Below are 17,241 nucleotides of genomic sequence, written 5' to 3' on the forward strand. Positions count from 1 at the left end.
TCAGTCTGTGCAAAGGGTAGGGGGCGCAGGGTCATCTGTGACATCGGCTATTGTGATTGGTGAATTCTGTGCTACTATCATCTGTGTATAAAGGCATTACCTGTCATTGTAATCCTGCCTCTGAGGAAATGAAGCCTTCCCTAAAAGTACAGGAAGTATCACCCCAAATCATCACCGCCTATGCGTCTGTTTTTGCCAAGTTTTGAGGGGTTTTGTTCCTTTTCTACTTGTGCCGTTTTCAAAGTTTTTTTTTTTATATCTGCTTGCCTGATTTTTTGTTCTGTTTTCCGCTTTGTGGCCTCAGTCTATGTGAAGTCTAAAACATTCCAGATGTATTTCACCTTCTAAAAAAAAAAAAAAAATCCCTAAATTTGGTGCAACTCCCCTCCTAGGGTATGTTTGAGTATGTAAAACTTTTGGCATAATTTTTATGACTTTTGCTAACAAAAGTCGCAAAAATAGCTCAAAACAGGAAGAAAACCCATGTTTGACTTTGCAGCAATTCATGAATCACGTGTACAATTTTGATGAATTTGGTACCAAAAAATGGCAACTAATACTGCAAGACGAAAAAGGAAAGGGACTTAAAAAATAAGCCTAAAAAAGCCCTAGTGGCCAGTGTGAAAATTGCAGTATTTACTTTTTTTTTAATAAAGAACGTAATATATAAAAATTTCTCAGTTTTTTTTTTTAAATGCATGTATATTATCTGACAATACACTATTTTCAAAGAGAATCTTTCAGCAGGTTTCTGCTATAGAACCTGAGAGCAGTGTGATGTAGGGTAAGAGATCCTGATGCCAGCAATGTGTCACTTTCTGGACTGCTTGGTGCAGTTTTGCTAGAATCCTTGTCTTTTTTCTGTTGTAGATGTAGCAGAGTTCAAATTGCTGAAAGGTGTATAACCTCGCCCACACCACTGATTGGCAGCTTTCTGTGTACATTGTGCATTGCGAGCAAGCTGCCAATCAGTGGTGGAGGCGTGGTTACACAGATTAGCTGGTTTGACAGGTCTAGTCCTGTAGTGATAATCTCCTGCTGATTAAACACTGATTGTATTGAAACTACAGCACACAGCTTAATGAGTAACACATCCCTGGAATCAGGCTCTCAATGCGTACATTATGTTGCTCTCAGATTAAATAGCAAAAACCTGCTGACAGATTCCCTTTATTTCTAATGCATTTACTGCCCTTATTTTTAAGTTGCAGTTTGGGATAACTGGATTCCTTGTTTATATTTTTTCCTCATTATGTTTTCACTTGTTAAGTTTAAGCTCTTATCCAACTGAGTATTTAAATGTAGTAAAATGCACATTTGATTATTTGCAATTTTTTTAACATATGTGAGTTATATATTTTTTCACGATTTATGATACTTCTTTATACTGTATCTATCTTGTATTTTTTTTCGTGGTTATGGCTGTTTTTAAGCTAGTCTTTGGTCTTACCCTTTCTTCTTGATTGCTTTTTCTAAGTTCTTCTCAAGAGACAACTTTTCCTTATCAAGTTGTGCCACTAATTTGTCAGCTTGTGTGCAGTGTACCTTCCGCACAGAACTTTGCTCCTGGAAAACAGTAGCTTTATTTCATTAGGCAATTAAACACTTGGTGCTTCACTTGATGCATTGGAAAATTGTGTATTCACTTGTACGCCGTGACCTACTCCAGACGGACAGTGCCGTTAAATGCCACCACTACCAAGGTCAAGTCATCAAAGCCACACATGTCATCCACTGTTTTGGAAAATGATTAGCTAATAATGAAATATTGTGTTTACTACAATAAACGAGCTGATCCTGCAATTTGAGGAAACTGCTGAAAAATGGCAAAATGAGGCTCACGTTCACTCTGGTTGCTCTCTTCTTCCTAAAACGATCCAAAAGTTATCTGATAGACACAAGTCAGAAAGTCATACGGTTTTTCATCCACCATCCATTATGGTGACCATAATTCCTGCTGAGTTTACAGTTTGGGAAATTAGCATTGGTTGGGGTTCACAGACTTTACTGATTTGCATGTGTTAAGGCCCCATCTCACATAGCGAGATCGCTGATGCGTCACCGATTTTGTGACGCAACAGCGATCTCGCTACATGTGACACATAGCGGCGACCGTCCACCCCGCTGGATATCGCTGATCGTGCTCGAATGTCCTGGCCTATTTTTTTTATTGTCTGCGTCCCGCTGGCCAGCATGCATCGCTGTGTTTGACGCCGACGAGCGACCTCGTTGGCGACGCAGAACTCAGGGACGCAGGCTGGAGTCGTTCAGAAAAGCTGCTGTGTAACAACGCAACAGCAATCCTTACCAGGTCGTATCGTTGTCGGGATCGCTGGTGCGTTGCTATGTGAAACGGGACCCTTAGAGGGAGGGGTTAATGTCCTCAGACCTGACAAATCTCATAGGGTGCGGTAATTCTCATTACTCACTGAAACAAAGACTTGCTGAGTGGTGTGATTAATCTGGGTGGATGCAGGGGGTGTCTTTACTTATTATGCAGCTATGTGTTCTGCTACTTGCTATCATGTAGGAAACGCCTAACTTTATGCATATTATGCCTATATTCATGAACGGTATAAACAAAAAAGATCTTCAGTTCTTTGGTGGAGAGCTTTGGAAATCACGTCTGTGCATTTACTTGTTCCTCGCCAGCCGTAAAATGAATCCCAGAAATTTTTATATTTTAGTTATGTGTCTATGAAATAGCGAGAATTGTATTTTAAAGGGAACCTGTCATGTCAGAAAAACGCTATTAACCTGCAGGTATTGGGTTATTCTGCATGTTAATAGCGTTCTAAAACTCTCCGGCCACTGAACTGAAAGCCCGGCTACAGAGAAGAAATTAACTTTATTCCTTGTGGCCGCCTCCGGCTTTCAGTGATAGAGGCGTGGCTTCAGTTCACAGTGAGTGGTGGCTGTAACCACACTCCTGGCACTGACTGACAGCCGGCTCTGCACTGATGCACTACTGATCCGGCTATATGTTAGTATAGTTACAGCTGCCGGTCAGTTTGTACTGAGAGGTGACTGAAGCCCCATCGGCAGCACCTTTATGACTGAAAGCCGGAGGCTGCTGGTAGGAATAACGTTCATTTCCTCAGGGCTTTCAGTGCGGCAGATGGACAGTTTTAGAATGCTATTAACTTCAGTTTAACCCCATATCTTCAGGTTAATAGCATTTTTGACATGACAGGTTCCCTCTAAGTGTTTTTCTTCTATAAGAATTGTTTATAGATATAGAAATTGCAACTACTATTTTCAGCATGGAATTTATATGCTGCTGAAGTCTGATCTCTGGATTCAGTTGTCAAGGACTGTGCAGTAGGGATGTGTGGTTACATTTATCCAGGTGTCTTTACAGAGGGTCTATGGATGCACTGAGTATCGTATTTAAAGAGGTTGTCACAAGTTCTTAAATGGGTAAAATTGCAAAGTGCTTGTAAAAAGGCACTTTAAATCTTATTGAAAATCCTCTCCGCTCTCAAGAACGGAGAGATTTTTAATTCTATAGTTTAGATTGTTGCCTAGGTTACCAGCCACCTCTGCAGTCACAGAGTAGCCAGTTACCTAAGCAAGAAGCAAGTGCAGATCGCAGATTCTATGCTTTAGACCGGGTGTTATAAAAAAAAAAAAAAAACATATTAGCAGAGGTTCATTCACTACAACTGAACCTTATACAGCAAAGCGACTTGAGAATTTTTGAATGTTTTTGACATTTCCGACCTAATCTAATCTATAACGTACCGTGTACAGAAACAGTCTGTGCAAGACACATAGTAATAAATAGTAAAAAAACGACCCAAGAACTTCAACACACAGAGCCATGGTAGGCAGAGGAAAGTCTAAGCTGCATTCCTTCACTTATGTAAATGGGCGCATGTGAACACTTATAAGGGGACTTTACTCTTCCTTGACCCCCATCATCCCTTGTTTGCTGGTCAGTAGTAAGAAAGTAAAACTTGCCATATGTTAGTTCTGCTGACCGCTATTTCCCCTGGCCTCCCCATCAGTGACTGTACAAGTTTATTTCAATGATGAGAAGAGAATAAGCCGGTGCCAGACGCCTCCAGCAGCAGCTCATCTTCCTCCAGAACATGTCGTCAGGAGATCGCCACACCTATTACACCAAAAGCCGACTCTAACGAAAATCTACTTAGACCTTTTATGTATATTCAACTCAAAACAGATCTTGCACTAGATTTCACAATATAAACTTCATGTATTATTAAATAGATTTTACACCTGATGAGGCTGGTGAACTTTTTCTGAAAAATCTGTGCCAGAATGGCTGTATAAACCTGACATTAAAAAGAGCATTTTAGGAGTCCACATACAGATTTAGAGAGCTCATGACTCTAATTATATTTTAATCTCCACCCACCCGAGCCTGACTGACAGCCACAGTTTGTTCTGAGCAGTGTGAGGTCAGCAGCAGCAGGGAGGAAGGTCATTGAGATGCTGTCAATCTTTTATGTTATTTAAGGAATGTCCTTTGTTTTGGGGCCACATAATCACATTAGCATATTTAACAAGTCAATTAGTAATGTATATGTGAAAAAAGTGGAAACAGAATTTTTGATAATGTATTATATAGCACATTATTGTAGACCATATTATGACAGCATTAGTCAAAAATATGTACAAGAATAAATCTCAAAAGATAGTTTACATGCTTAATTATTGCACAGGTGCAGAAAGTGTTATTAGTTAAAGGGTTTATCCAGGACTTTCTTTTTTTTTTACTATGTACCTAAACACTAACAGGCAGGTAGTTGATACTTACCTGCTTGTTGTGCCCAGTGCCAATCTTTGCCTGCACAGTGCAATCACAGGCCGCTCCTGCCGACAAATTCAACGGCTTCCAACGTCAAGCTGGCAGAGTAGCTGCTTCTCTTCTGCTCTGTTTACGGGGCGTGAGTGCCAACGTCATGCTGATTGACAGCTGGATCCCCGCTAACTGCGGGGAGACGACTGTCAATTAGCATGATGTTGGCTGTCATGCCCCATCAACAGAGCAGCCCGGAAGACTAAGATCTGCTCTGTTGACATAGAGCAACTGAATCGCCGTCAGGAGCGGTCGGTGACCACCCTGGGCCGGGAAGAACAGTTAGCAACTACAGTTTTTAGACCCATGATAAAAAGAAAATACTCCTGGATAATTCCTTTAAATGAGAAGAAGCTGACTGATTAGAAGTACCTACAAAATTAGAAAATCCCCCCAGTATGATATTATGTATGCTAATGTGATTATTCTAATATAAAGTGCTGCTAATCACTGTGTTGACAAAGCCTCAGTAATTTATGAGCTGGAACGTTGCCATGTGACACATCGGCGAATAAACCACTTAGCTTTTTAATTTCAAAACCTCCTGAGTGCTGCCAGCATTTATTCTTCTACAGATGTTGTGACCAATTGCCCTAGAATGCCAAAAGTGGGCATGCACCAATTGTGGCATGTAAACTGGGGCTGCATAGGTTCATTTTTTTATCTATCTATCTATCTATCTATCTATCTATCTCTCTCATCTCTAAGGCCTCGTGTAGACGCCCATATAACTTGAACAAATGTTATCCGTTGTTTTGACGGATAGTACTTGCCCTCATGTTATTTTATGGGGTTTGCCGCACATATTTAATTTTTTCCTTGGTCAAGTCGCTCTGAGAAAAAAAGTCACAGAATGCTTGGTTTGCCCCTGAGAATCGGATGGCACTCGCCCATTCAACTATATGGATCCCTGGAAAAAAATAGGACCGCAGATGACATCTGAGTGAGGTCTGATTTTCACGGATTGAGGTGGTGAAACTTTTTTTTCCCTCTCTCCACCTCCTAGAAAATCAGCTCACACTTTAATCAAACTCTGATCAGAAAGTGATTAACATAATCAAATCAATTTTCTTGGAAGTGGAGAAAATGGTTGTCTGCACCTGCCCCTGCTCATCTCTAGCTACCTCAGTCTATTATAGCTTTACATCTATGTTTGTCTATTGTCATGTTTGGTTGGGTTCATTTAACCATTTCACATCTAGAACATTTGACATTTAGCAGCGCAGGGCCACGCCGTCCCTCAGTACCAGCTGCCGGTTACCGCACTGACACAATCCGTAAACAGTAATGACAATTGCTGAGCGCTGACAGAAGACAGCCACCTACTCTGATCCGCGCCACACGTGCTGAGACCTGTGATCTGCACCCTGCGCTGGAACAATCCATGTCATTTCAATCATAATGGTAGTAATAGAAAAGACTTGTGCGGCTCCCAGATAAAAAGCAATCTCATGGCCCTTATTAAGCTGTAATGATTTCCACCCACAGTGGTGACTCATCAGCAATCTGAAGCCAGCACTTCTCCCCGAAAAACACTTTATTCCAGGAGAACATTTCTATGTAACCCAGTGTTAAATGACTGTAGATAAATTCTAGTAGGAAATGGGGATTAAAGATGCATGACTGCATTGGGTGAAACATGATGTCTGACCCAAAAGACCAATGAACTCTTTAAGGCAAACCTGTCAGCAGGATTTTGCTAAGTAAACTGCAGACATTGTCAGGTTGGTGCTGTTATACTGACTAAAATGATACCTAGGGTGAAGAAATCCATCTTGTGGTTCTTGTGTAATCAGTGTTAGACGTTTTCAGCTAATGATATGCCTGTGCTCTGGGGCAGGAGTCTTATCTTCCTGCTCTATCCAGCTCTAAACCAGAGAAACCAAGGAAAGACCTGTACAAAGGTCGCCCCGAAACACAAACATGTTCCTCATCATAGAGACAGAGGAAGAGAAAGACTGTTCGTGCTTCAGGGCGGCCTTTGAGCAGGTCTTTCCTTGGTTTCTCTGGGTCAGAGCAGGCAGATAAGACTCTGCCTTCAGTCCAGCCCCGGAGCATGGGCGTCTCATTAGCTGAAAACTTCTAACACTGATTACACAGGAACCACAACACGGATTTCTTCACCCCAGTATAACAGCGCCAACCTGATTATGCCTGTAGTTTACCTAGCAAAATCATGCTGACAGGTTCGCTTTAAGTAAGTTATCCAGGACTTTACAATTGAAGGCCTATACTCAGGAAAAGTCAATGTGGGTGTAGCATTCGGGGATGAGTGAGCGGTTGCCTTGGGTGTAAAAATTAGCAGTGACATCACTAAGGCTGGAGACCCAAGGCAGTGCAAATGGCCAAAATTTCTGGTCAGAGGTCCCAAATCACTAGGCTTTATGACGTGTATCATTATTAACATGATGAACAGCTGTATCCTGCGATAGAGCAGGGAGCCATAAGCTGTCCCATTACTCTCTCTTTCATAAGTTGCAGGTTGTTGTAGGCTTTCATCTGCAAGACAACAGCATCCCTGAGCAAGTGGCGTAATAACGTCACATAATTATACCGCCTATGACAACCCACCCTGTGTGCAGGGAGAAGATGGGCTTGCTCAGATTAGGCAACTATAAACTAATTTGTTGGGGTAGGCACAAAGGTGACAAGAACAGAAGAAGGTCCATGTGCAAGAAAAGTCTACTGGCCCTCTGTAGTCCAATAGTTTGTCATAATCCACCGCTTTATGAGTCTATGACAGATGCTGCTTTGGGGGTGGTAGGACCCTTACCTCCAGGGCCCTTGTGTGGCTGCACAGGTTACACCGACGGTATGTCTGCCATGGGTAATTATTTTGGAAGGAGCACTCAGAGGGCATCATTACTTTCTAAGAAAACACCAAGGGGACATTAATATTTTCTAAATTGGTAACTCAATCTCAAAGGGCATTATTTGTTTTAAGGTGTTTAAGGCACTTATGGTTAAAGAGTGCAATACTTGCCTTGGTCCAGATGCCTGCAACCCACAATATGATTTAACCGAAAAGAAAACTTCAGGTTTCTGCACTTAGTGCCGGTAGGGATGTGGCCTTGGGTTTTGTTTGTTTAATGGCCAGTGTGAACATGCTCCTATTTGGCATACATACCCAACCATACTCTAGCTCATTTTTTCAGTTAAGTTTCAGGTTTCTGCATTTAGTCCAGTTAAGGGTGCGGCCTCTCCCTTTTGTTTGACCTGGACATTAAGTTTATATAGCTTCACATTTTCTGGGTGTCCATTCGGACCCCAGTCCTGCCGTTAGTCACATTGACGTCACTTTGACATATGGTAAAGTTTTAATACTAGCGGTTAGGCCCAATCCAATTTGGAACAATTAAGCATTAGGTAGTCATCCACAAAAACAACCGTGCAGTATCCCATTCAACAGTAGTCTCAATGGTTACACACCTCTAACAAAGCGAATGGTATGAGATATAATAAATTAATTGTAGTAAAATAAAACAAAAAAATATCAACAAAATTACAATGCAACACAATCCTATGATAAAAGTGTGTTGGGTGGTCATATAACAGACTTCAAACCTAACATATAGACGAACGAAAAAAAAATAATGACTGCCCATCAAGGAAATTCTATTCCATAAAAAATGGCAGTTTCCAGAAAAGGTAAGATGCCGCTTGCTGTTGACACCATGCTGTCTTGTGTTTTCCCTAAAATACAGCCAGTACACAAAAAATGAAGACGATGGCGACGACCGCACACTCTGCTCCCCATAAGCAAATGTATCAGGATCGGACGCATCAGATATTCGTTATCGTCACCTGTACAAGGTTCCTTGCTGGCTTGAAAATTATAAACATGAGATTTTCTTTTTTGATGAAGAGAGATGTCTAATGTCACGAGTGATGACGGGCGTTGTGTTAGAAATACTAATCCACAGTGTGAGCACCGGCATCTCTCTACCTACGAGCAAGTAAAGCAATCTATACCTTTCCTTATGTCTCCTCCTCATCATTGGTGTAATCCGGGGATGGGGAAGACTAACTATATTATCACTGCAACCATTTAGGCTCTGGCATTTTTCCTAATGTTTACAGCCTAATTTCACTAAATCTCGCACTCAAACACACAGTAGAGACGATCCATCTTGTATCGCTATCACATCTATCTACTGTATATCTCTATCTACGTATCTATATCTATCCATCTATGTATCCCATATCTAGGAATACAAAATGGAAAGCAGCACTCAAGATTTAGCAAAAATTTAAGAGCACCATGCCATGTGGGCCTAATAAAGTCGACTCTTATATTTTTGCTAAATCTGGAGTGCTGCTTCCCATTTTGTATTCCTGCATATTTGGCAAGTAATACATATATGATAATGCCCAATATCAGAGAACGAGACAAGGCGGTGACCATGGTCCAAAAACGCCTTGTGCATGGATTACCACTCCATATGCTAATCTTTAAAAAGGAGAAAACGGAGTAACGGATACAAAATATATGCAAAAGTATAAATTTTATTAATACTCACATCAAGTGCTGACAAGTATACAAGTTGACTAAAATAGGGGGGATAAGCCCCAATGATACAACAATCAGGACAGACAAGGACAGGGTAAATAAAATGATACCAGTGCTCGAAATCTACATGGCACAACGTTCAGTCAGCCCATGGGCATTGCACATAACAGACATGTGTCTAATTTTAAAAGATAGTCAAATATGGCATACTCAATTAAATGTGTATTGTACATAGTTGTACATGTCTAGAGCGCCAAAAAAAAAAAAAAAAACCATCCAGAGGGGTCAATGTGCAAGTCCAATGGACACTGAACATAAATGAATCAATGACATGTGGAAGGATTCTTACATAGTAAATAACATATGTATCAGCATATCAAAACTGCGCAATTGTGCCAGAGAGAACCCGGGAGACGACCCGCCCAGCGGTCCAAATGACCGAAGTGTGGAAACAAGTAAAGGCAGGCTGCTTACCGGGGAGCAGAGGAGGTGAAGGCCCATGCAACGACACCCGACGTACGTTTCGCACCCGCCACAGGCGCTTTATCAAGGGAGTCAAAAAAAAAAAAAAAAATATTTGGCAAGTATATGGATTAGTTTCTGGGAGGCCTGTGCACCCACTTCATTGCATGTGCTGTTCCATCTTTTTTCTAACTATCCCATATCTATCCAGGGCTGTGGAGTCGGTAAGCCAAACCTGCGACTCCGACTCCTCAATTTCCCTTCCACCGACTCCGACTCCACGACTTCGACTCCCACATATATTGCTTATATTTAAGTGAAAAATTTATTGTAGTACAATGTGAACATCAGACATTTAGGCTGTGTGCCCACGATGCGATTTTTAAGCGTTTTTGCCGCGATTTTCGGCGCAAAAACGCTGCGAAAACGTTTAAAAATAGTGTACAGAAGGCCCCCTATGCTTTTTTATGGCATTCCGCACATGCTGTGCTAATGCTGCGCTTTTTTCCGAGGCGGAATCGCATAGCGGAAAATATCGCAGCATGATCATTCTTTTGTGTGGAATCGCAAGGAATTGCCGCGATTCCGCACCCATAGGAATGCATGAGAATCGCTTACTTCCCGCATGTGGCTATGCCCACCATGCGGGAAGTTAAGCGTCTCATGTGCGGTTGGTACCCACGGTGTGGAGGAGAGGAGACTGTCCTCCAGGCCCTGGGTACCATACCCCTGTAAAAAAAAGAATAAAAAATAAAAAATCGGGGTATATTTACCTTCCGACGTCCCGCACTGCATTCCCGGCCTAAGCGTTCCCAGTAATGCCTTGCGGCAAGGTCCTGTGATGACGTAGTCTCGCGTGACTCTAGCGGTCTCGTGAGATCGCTATAGTAACGCGAGACCAACGTCATCACAGGTCTCGCAAGGCATCGCTGGGAACGCTGATGCCCGGGATGGCAGCGCGGGACGTCGGAAGGTAAATATACCCCGATTTTTTATTTTTTTATCATTTTTCACATTCTATCTTTTACTATTGAGGCCGCATAGGCGGCCTCAATAGTAAAAACCTGGTCACACTTGTCAAACACTATGTTTGATGAGTGTGACCAACCTGTCAATCACTTTCCAAGCGATGCTTCAAATCGCTTGGAAAATGCTTTAGAAAATCGCAGCAAAATCGCGAACAGAATCGCGGTGAAATCACGCGGGAAAAAAACGCGCAATTTCTGGGAAGGAGTCCGGTTTTCATTGTGCATTTTAACACGCATCGTGGGCACATAGCCTTAATCATTTTTATGAGGCAATAATCAAGACATTTAGATAGAACATAATATATATTTATTGGAATACAACTTTAGAACACAAAAAACTGTAATAAACTGTAAATATGTAATACACTATGTAATATCGATTACACATATATACAGTGTATATATATATATATATATATATATATATATATATATATATATATATATATATATATATACACTCACTGGCCACTTTATTAGGTACACCTGTCCAACTGTGTGTTAAGACTTAATTTCTAATCAGCCAATCACATGGCGGCAACTCAGTGCATTTAGGCATGTAGACATGGTCAAGACAATCTCCTGCAGTTCAAACCGAGCATCAGTATGGGGAAGAAAGGTGATTTGAGTGCCTTTGAACGTGGCATGATTGTTGGTGCCAGAAGGGCTGGTCTGAGAATTTCAGAAACTGCTGATCTACTGGGATTTTCACGCACAACCATCTCTAGGGTTTACAGAGAATGGTCCGAAAAAGAAAAAAAATCCAGTGAGCGGCAGTTCTGTGGCCGGAAATGCCATGTTGATGCCAGAGGTCAGAGGAGAATGGGCAGACTGGTTCGAGCTGATAGAAAGGCAACAGTGACTCAAATTGCCACCCGTTACAACCAAGGTAGGCAGAAGAGCATCTCTGAACGCACAGTGCGTCAAACTTTGAGGCAGATGGGCTACAGCAGCAGAAGACCACACTGGGTACCACTCCTCTCAGCTAAGAACAGGAAACTGAGGCTACAATTTGCACAAGCTCATCGAAATTGGACAGTAGAAGATTGGAAAAACGTTGCCTGGTCTGATGAGTCTCGATTTCTGCTGCGACATTCGGATGGTAGGGTCAGAATTTGGCGTAAACAACATGAAAGCATGGATCCATCCTGCCTTGTATCAACGGTTCAGGCTGGTGGTGGTGGTGTCATGGTGTGGGAAATTTTTTCTGGGCACTCTTTGGGCCCCTTGGTACCAATTGAGCATCGTTGCAACGCCACAGCCTACCTGAGTATTGTTGCTGACCATGTCCATCCCTTTATGACCACAATGTACCCAACATCTGATGGCTACTTTCAGCAGGATAATGCGCCATGTCATAAAGCTCGAATCATCTCAGATTGGTTTCTTGAACATGACAATGAGTTTACTGTACTCAAATGGCCTCCTCAGTCACCAGATCTCAATCCAATAGAGCATCTTTGGGATGTGGTGGAACGGGAGATTCGCATCAGGGATGTGCAGCCGACAAATCTGCGCCAACTGTGTGATGCCATCATGTCAATATGGTCCAAAATCTCTGAGGAATGCTTCCAGCACCTTGTTGAATCTCTGCCACGAAGAATTGAGGCAGTTCTGAAGGCAAAAGGGGGTCCAACCCCTTACTAGCATGGTGTACCTAATAAAGTGGCCAGTGAGTGTATATAACACTATGTAATAAACTATGTAAGTGGCAAAAAACAGTTTTCAACAAAAACATACTAAATAACATTTGTGCAGTCTATGAATTTGTTCTAAGAAATAGAATTGCCTCCATCAGATCCTCCTTCATAGATGAACTCAAGTCTGACCTAATAATTTTAAGGCCAGAGAACAACCTCTCTGCACTAACTTGGGTTGGAGGCAAAGTCGTAACCACATGGGCAACATCTCTAACAATTTCCAGGTATAAAGGAATTGCCTCATGCACAGTCAGTTTTGATGAACGGTTGAATTTTTCTTTTTCTTTGAGAGCAAGTGAAACATTTTGCTGAAATATGGTCAATCTTCTTGCTATAGGAGACGGAGTGAAATCTTTTTCCTTGCAGCAACGCTTTGCCTGCTCCATGTCATCCAAATACTTGTCAAAGTCACACTCCTCATCTGATGAAGATGAAGATATGGCAGCAGTAGCACTGTCAGGACCCAAGTCCTCTTGCGCCTGGCAGTCCTCCTATAGGCCACTCATCCTAACTGCTACCTCAGTCAGAGCTTCTTTTCCTTTAGTAAGCTGTTGATCATCAAGCAATATACGATAACTTGGGTCCACATAAACAGCTGCCAGAAAATTTTTATTTTCCAATAGCTGTGTCTCTCTCCGTTTCATTGAAGCAGAAATGCCATCTGCGATTAAATCTCCTCTTTGGGACAGTCAAAATAGCAAGTTCTTCCACTCCCTTATGAAAATGCCAGGAGTTAAATCCTCAGCTTGTAATTTTTTAAGCAATTCCTTCAATTCAGCCACCTGTGTCCATTGACCTTCATTTAGGGTTACCAGATCGTTCGCCATATCTATGAGAAACGGTTTTAGCCAGGATCAAAACTAGGGGGGCAGAACCTCATACTGTTCCGCATAATTTCATACTGCACACCTCAGCTGCTGCAGAACCTTATACTGCACACCCCTACACTTGAAAATAAAGCCTGCACCTTAAGATGCGGTGAATGCAGTCTATTTATTCCAACTATCAATTGATGTTGATGTGTTACTGAAGACGAGCAATGCCTGTCCTGGGCGTCCTTTTGGGCAGGTATGAGGTGTACCTGACTGGTGCTAAAAAAAAGGAGTGTTAGTCTGTGTGCTACCCGGCTTTCATTCTTTTTGGTATAGATAAGATATGGAAAGACAGATATGGATAAATGGATAGATAGAGCAGATTTGTAATCTGCTTTTGCTATTGAAAACATTATTTATGAGCTCAAAAACCTTTCAGGTGATGCGGTTTTTTAAAAAGCTGATCTGCTTTTGCAGCTGAAAAACGTATCCTCAAAAAACGCAGGAAAAACGCTGTGTGTGAATGTAGCCTTAGATCAGGAATAGAACAGCCATTTATAGGGCATTTCATAACTTTCCCAAATTCCTATGAAAAAATATTCTGCACATTCTACATTGAACTACTGTACCCAATTTATTATATATTGTCGGAGTCGGACCATTTTATACCGACTCTGACTCCACCAAAATGAGCTCCGACTCCGACTCTGAGACTCCGACTCCACAGCCCTGTATCTATCTATCTATCTTGCTTGACAAAGACCGTGCTGTGAGGTCGACACGTTGCACCACTTGGCGCTGGATTAAAGTCCACAAAGTCCACAATTTTCCCTTTAACTGGAGTGCTGCCTGTTTTTTTTCTATTTATATTTTTGCGTTGGACAACCGCATTATTCAGGACTATTGCACCCAAACTCTGCTCAAGTTTGTGCTGCTATCTCTTTTATCTATCTATCTATCTATCTATCTATCTATCTATCCCATATCTATCTATATATCTATCTATCTATCTATCTATCTATCTATCTATCTATCCATCTATCTCTCTCATATCTAGCTTACTATGTATCTCTAGCTATATATATCATATCTTACTTTTAGGTAGAAGCAATTAGACACTCTACCTTAATTAGACCACTTACTTTGTCGTGTTTCTTCTTCATGGAGTTGATCTCTTTCTGCTGCTTCTTTAGCTGTTTGATGTAGGCCTAAAATCAAATCCAATAAATATTTATAGAAAGCATACCAATAACAATCATCAGAGGATAACAATAAGCAAAAAGCTACAGAGTAAAAAAACAGTGGGTTGAGGACCTGGTATATGGCGACTTTCTGCCTCTGCTTGTAGGTTTTATCTGACACCATATAATAAGCTCATAAAGTCTTGAGCGGGAGTTTATTGGACTGAGCTTTTCAAGTGATCCCCGTCAGCCCATTATAAAAGTGTCTCTAATTCTGATCAGTGTTGATCCTGAAGGCCAAAGCTAAGGAGGGGAAAGTGGCGGTCATCCATCATCTTACCTTCATTTGTTTCAAATCTTCGACTTTCACTTGTGGAATTTGATCTATAGCTGGAAAAATCACATAAGGTAATTGTAAAGACCAGAGTGAGATTTTCACTAATGGGAAGAGTTGTGAGTGAGACCTGTACCTTTCTTAACTTCACTTGCTGTCCCGGAGGAGGACGCAGCTGTCGGCCTGAGCTCCGAGCTTGTTTGGGGAGTCACATTGGCTTTGGCATTATTGGTTTTCCCTTTTTTATCGTTCTTTGTGTTGTCATTTGGCACATCTGCGATGTCACTCTGAAGAATGACAGAAACGTATATAAGTTAATTTATAAAATGTGCACAGACATTGATAGCTAATGTGTGCAACATGCTGGATCCTTTTCTCCCCATACAGCATCTGCCGGAGGACCAATATGCATTAGATTGTCAGCTGGCGGGTTAGGGATCATTACTGGTGATGAGCGAGTATACGCGTTACTTGAGATTTCCTGAGCAAGCTCGGGTGATCTCCAAGTATTTGGTGTGCTCGGAGATTTAGTTTTCGTCGCTGTAGCTGCATGATTTGCGTCTGCTAGACAGCTTGAATACATGTGGAGATTCCCTAACAAACAGACAACCCCCACATGTATTCAGCCTGTCTAGCAAATCAAGCACCTGCGGCGACACAAACTAAATCTCCGAGCACGCCAAAATACGCGGAGACCACCCGAGCAACGAGCATACTCACTCATCACTAATCAGTATATATAATCCGATTTATGTGTACTTACTGTTTCAATACCCATCGCCCTCATCTGATCGGCCCTTTTCTCAGTAATGGACAGGAACTTCTTAGGATCTGATAAAGCATCAACAATATCTAAAGAGAAAGAATCCAAATACAATGTGAGATATGGAGGGGAATATAACAAGGTTTGATATGAGATATAGTGAAGTACATATATAATTAGACTGTGTGAATGTGGCATTATTGACAGGCTCACGTGGCTGACTACCTAAACCTATAAACTACAGAGGTACAGAAGTGTCCACTTATATTTTTCTCTTTCGCCCTTTTGCCTTCTCACATTTCCTTTTTTTGGCGGACCAACCCGTGACATCCTACACCACTGATGCATATGTTGGCTGCTGCTCCAATAGTATAAATCGACATAAATCATAAAAGCCTAACAGATTAAGTTTGGGACTTGTTTTATTTCCTATCTTTCATCTTACCTCCAAATCCATCTGGAACGTAGGTCTTCAGAACAATGCTGCAGAAAATGGTTGGCAGTGAAAGGGGCTTGTTGCCTTCATTCCGAAGTGAAATGTGCCGATATCCAGCCTGGAGACCATCTAATGGCAATATCCGCTGTCCTATCAGTTTATTGTTGTCATCATACACTGCTATCCTTAGCACAGCAAGGTCAGGTAAGATAACCTGGCGGTCAGAGGAAAGTAATAACAACATTGTTTGTACTCTGTTCACATATCCAGTATCTGTTTCCATTTTTGGATCCATTTTTGATTATAAAAACAGAAAGAAACTGCTCCAATTCAGGACCGATGAATGCAAGTGTGCCAAAAGGTCTTCCCTTTGCCTTCTTTCCAGCTGCTACCCATTTTTTAGGTGGGACAAAAAAATGTAGTCTGCACAACTTTTTTTTCCGACCAAAAAAAAATAAAACAGATACATTTTTTTTTTTTTACATAGAAGTCTATCGGAAATGAATCACAACGGACGTGCATTCATGATGTCATCCAATAAAGGATGCGATTTTTAGCATTGCCCATGCCTAAGAAACTATAGGTGTGAAGAAACACCTAGTTAAATGGATCCATTACAAACAAGCAAAATGGAAACCAAAGCGCACGCTCTAAAACTGATCCATTTTTTTTATCGATGGATCCATTCAAAAGCGAATCGTTGATTACCATTTTGTATCCATCATACTCCGTTTGGAACAGATCTTTTTTTTGTTAAAACTGGATCCATCACAAACAGCTTGACATGTGAACAGAGCCTTACCTGTTTACTTTACATATAAATCATTGGAATCAGCTCTCACCTTTCGAAATACAAAAGCCTCCTCATTATACACCGGGTTCAGTCCATTGTTCATGACCATACGAGTCCGGAACTCTTTTCTTATGGTGTCAGTTGGCAACCCATACATGTCCACCTCAACATACGTCCCAATTTTTTTGTCTGAGAGAAACTGTCCAGATATAACCTGCGGGGATATACAAAATTCTCAGTCACCCTGTGTAAATGGTCTGAATTTGGGTAATGCTGCAATAAATCAAATATAAAACCCTCAAAAAACTATATTTACATTATTATGTTTCTCTAGGACTTTATAGAGACATTAAGCCTTCTCAATACCTGAAATATGACTTATAGGGGTCGTCTCGTG

The 17,241-nt window shown here is 41.4% G+C and overlaps 1 protein-coding gene across 10 annotated transcripts in view; it reads right to left on the reverse strand.

Annotated features, from left to right (window-relative positions):
- The window catches only part of PLCB4 (phospholipase C beta 4), a 380,991-nt gene that overhangs the window by 41,684 nt on the left and 322,066 nt on the right, over nt 1–17,241 (reverse strand). For 8 of the 10 annotated variants that reach the window (XM_073553856.1, XM_073553855.1, XM_073553857.1 and 5 more), the window contains 7 exons: nt 16,894–17,058; nt 16,061–16,265; nt 15,616–15,704; nt 14,989–15,139; nt 14,859–14,908; nt 14,480–14,545; nt 1,451–1,566 (listed from right to left, as the gene is read on the reverse strand). In XM_073553856.1, coding sequence (XP_073409957.1) covers nt 1,451–1,566; nt 14,480–14,545; nt 14,859–14,908; nt 14,989–15,139; nt 15,616–15,704; nt 16,061–16,265; nt 16,894–17,058 — 842 coding nt within the window. Of the gene's footprint in view, nt 1–1,450; nt 1,567–12,467; nt 13,617–14,479; nt 14,546–14,858; nt 14,909–14,988; nt 15,140–15,615; nt 15,705–16,060; nt 16,266–16,893; nt 17,059–17,241 lie in introns of those variants that run through there. The other 2 variants (XM_073553861.1, XM_073553858.1) reach the window with 2 other exon arrangements.

This window comes from Dendrobates tinctorius, unplaced genomic scaffold, assembly GCF_039654945.1.
Source record: "Dendrobates tinctorius isolate UK_male_01 unplaced genomic scaffold, ASM3965494v1 ptg000203l, whole genome shotgun sequence".
NCBI classification, from domain to species: Eukaryota; Metazoa; Chordata; class Amphibia; order Anura; family Dendrobatidae; genus Dendrobates; species Dendrobates tinctorius.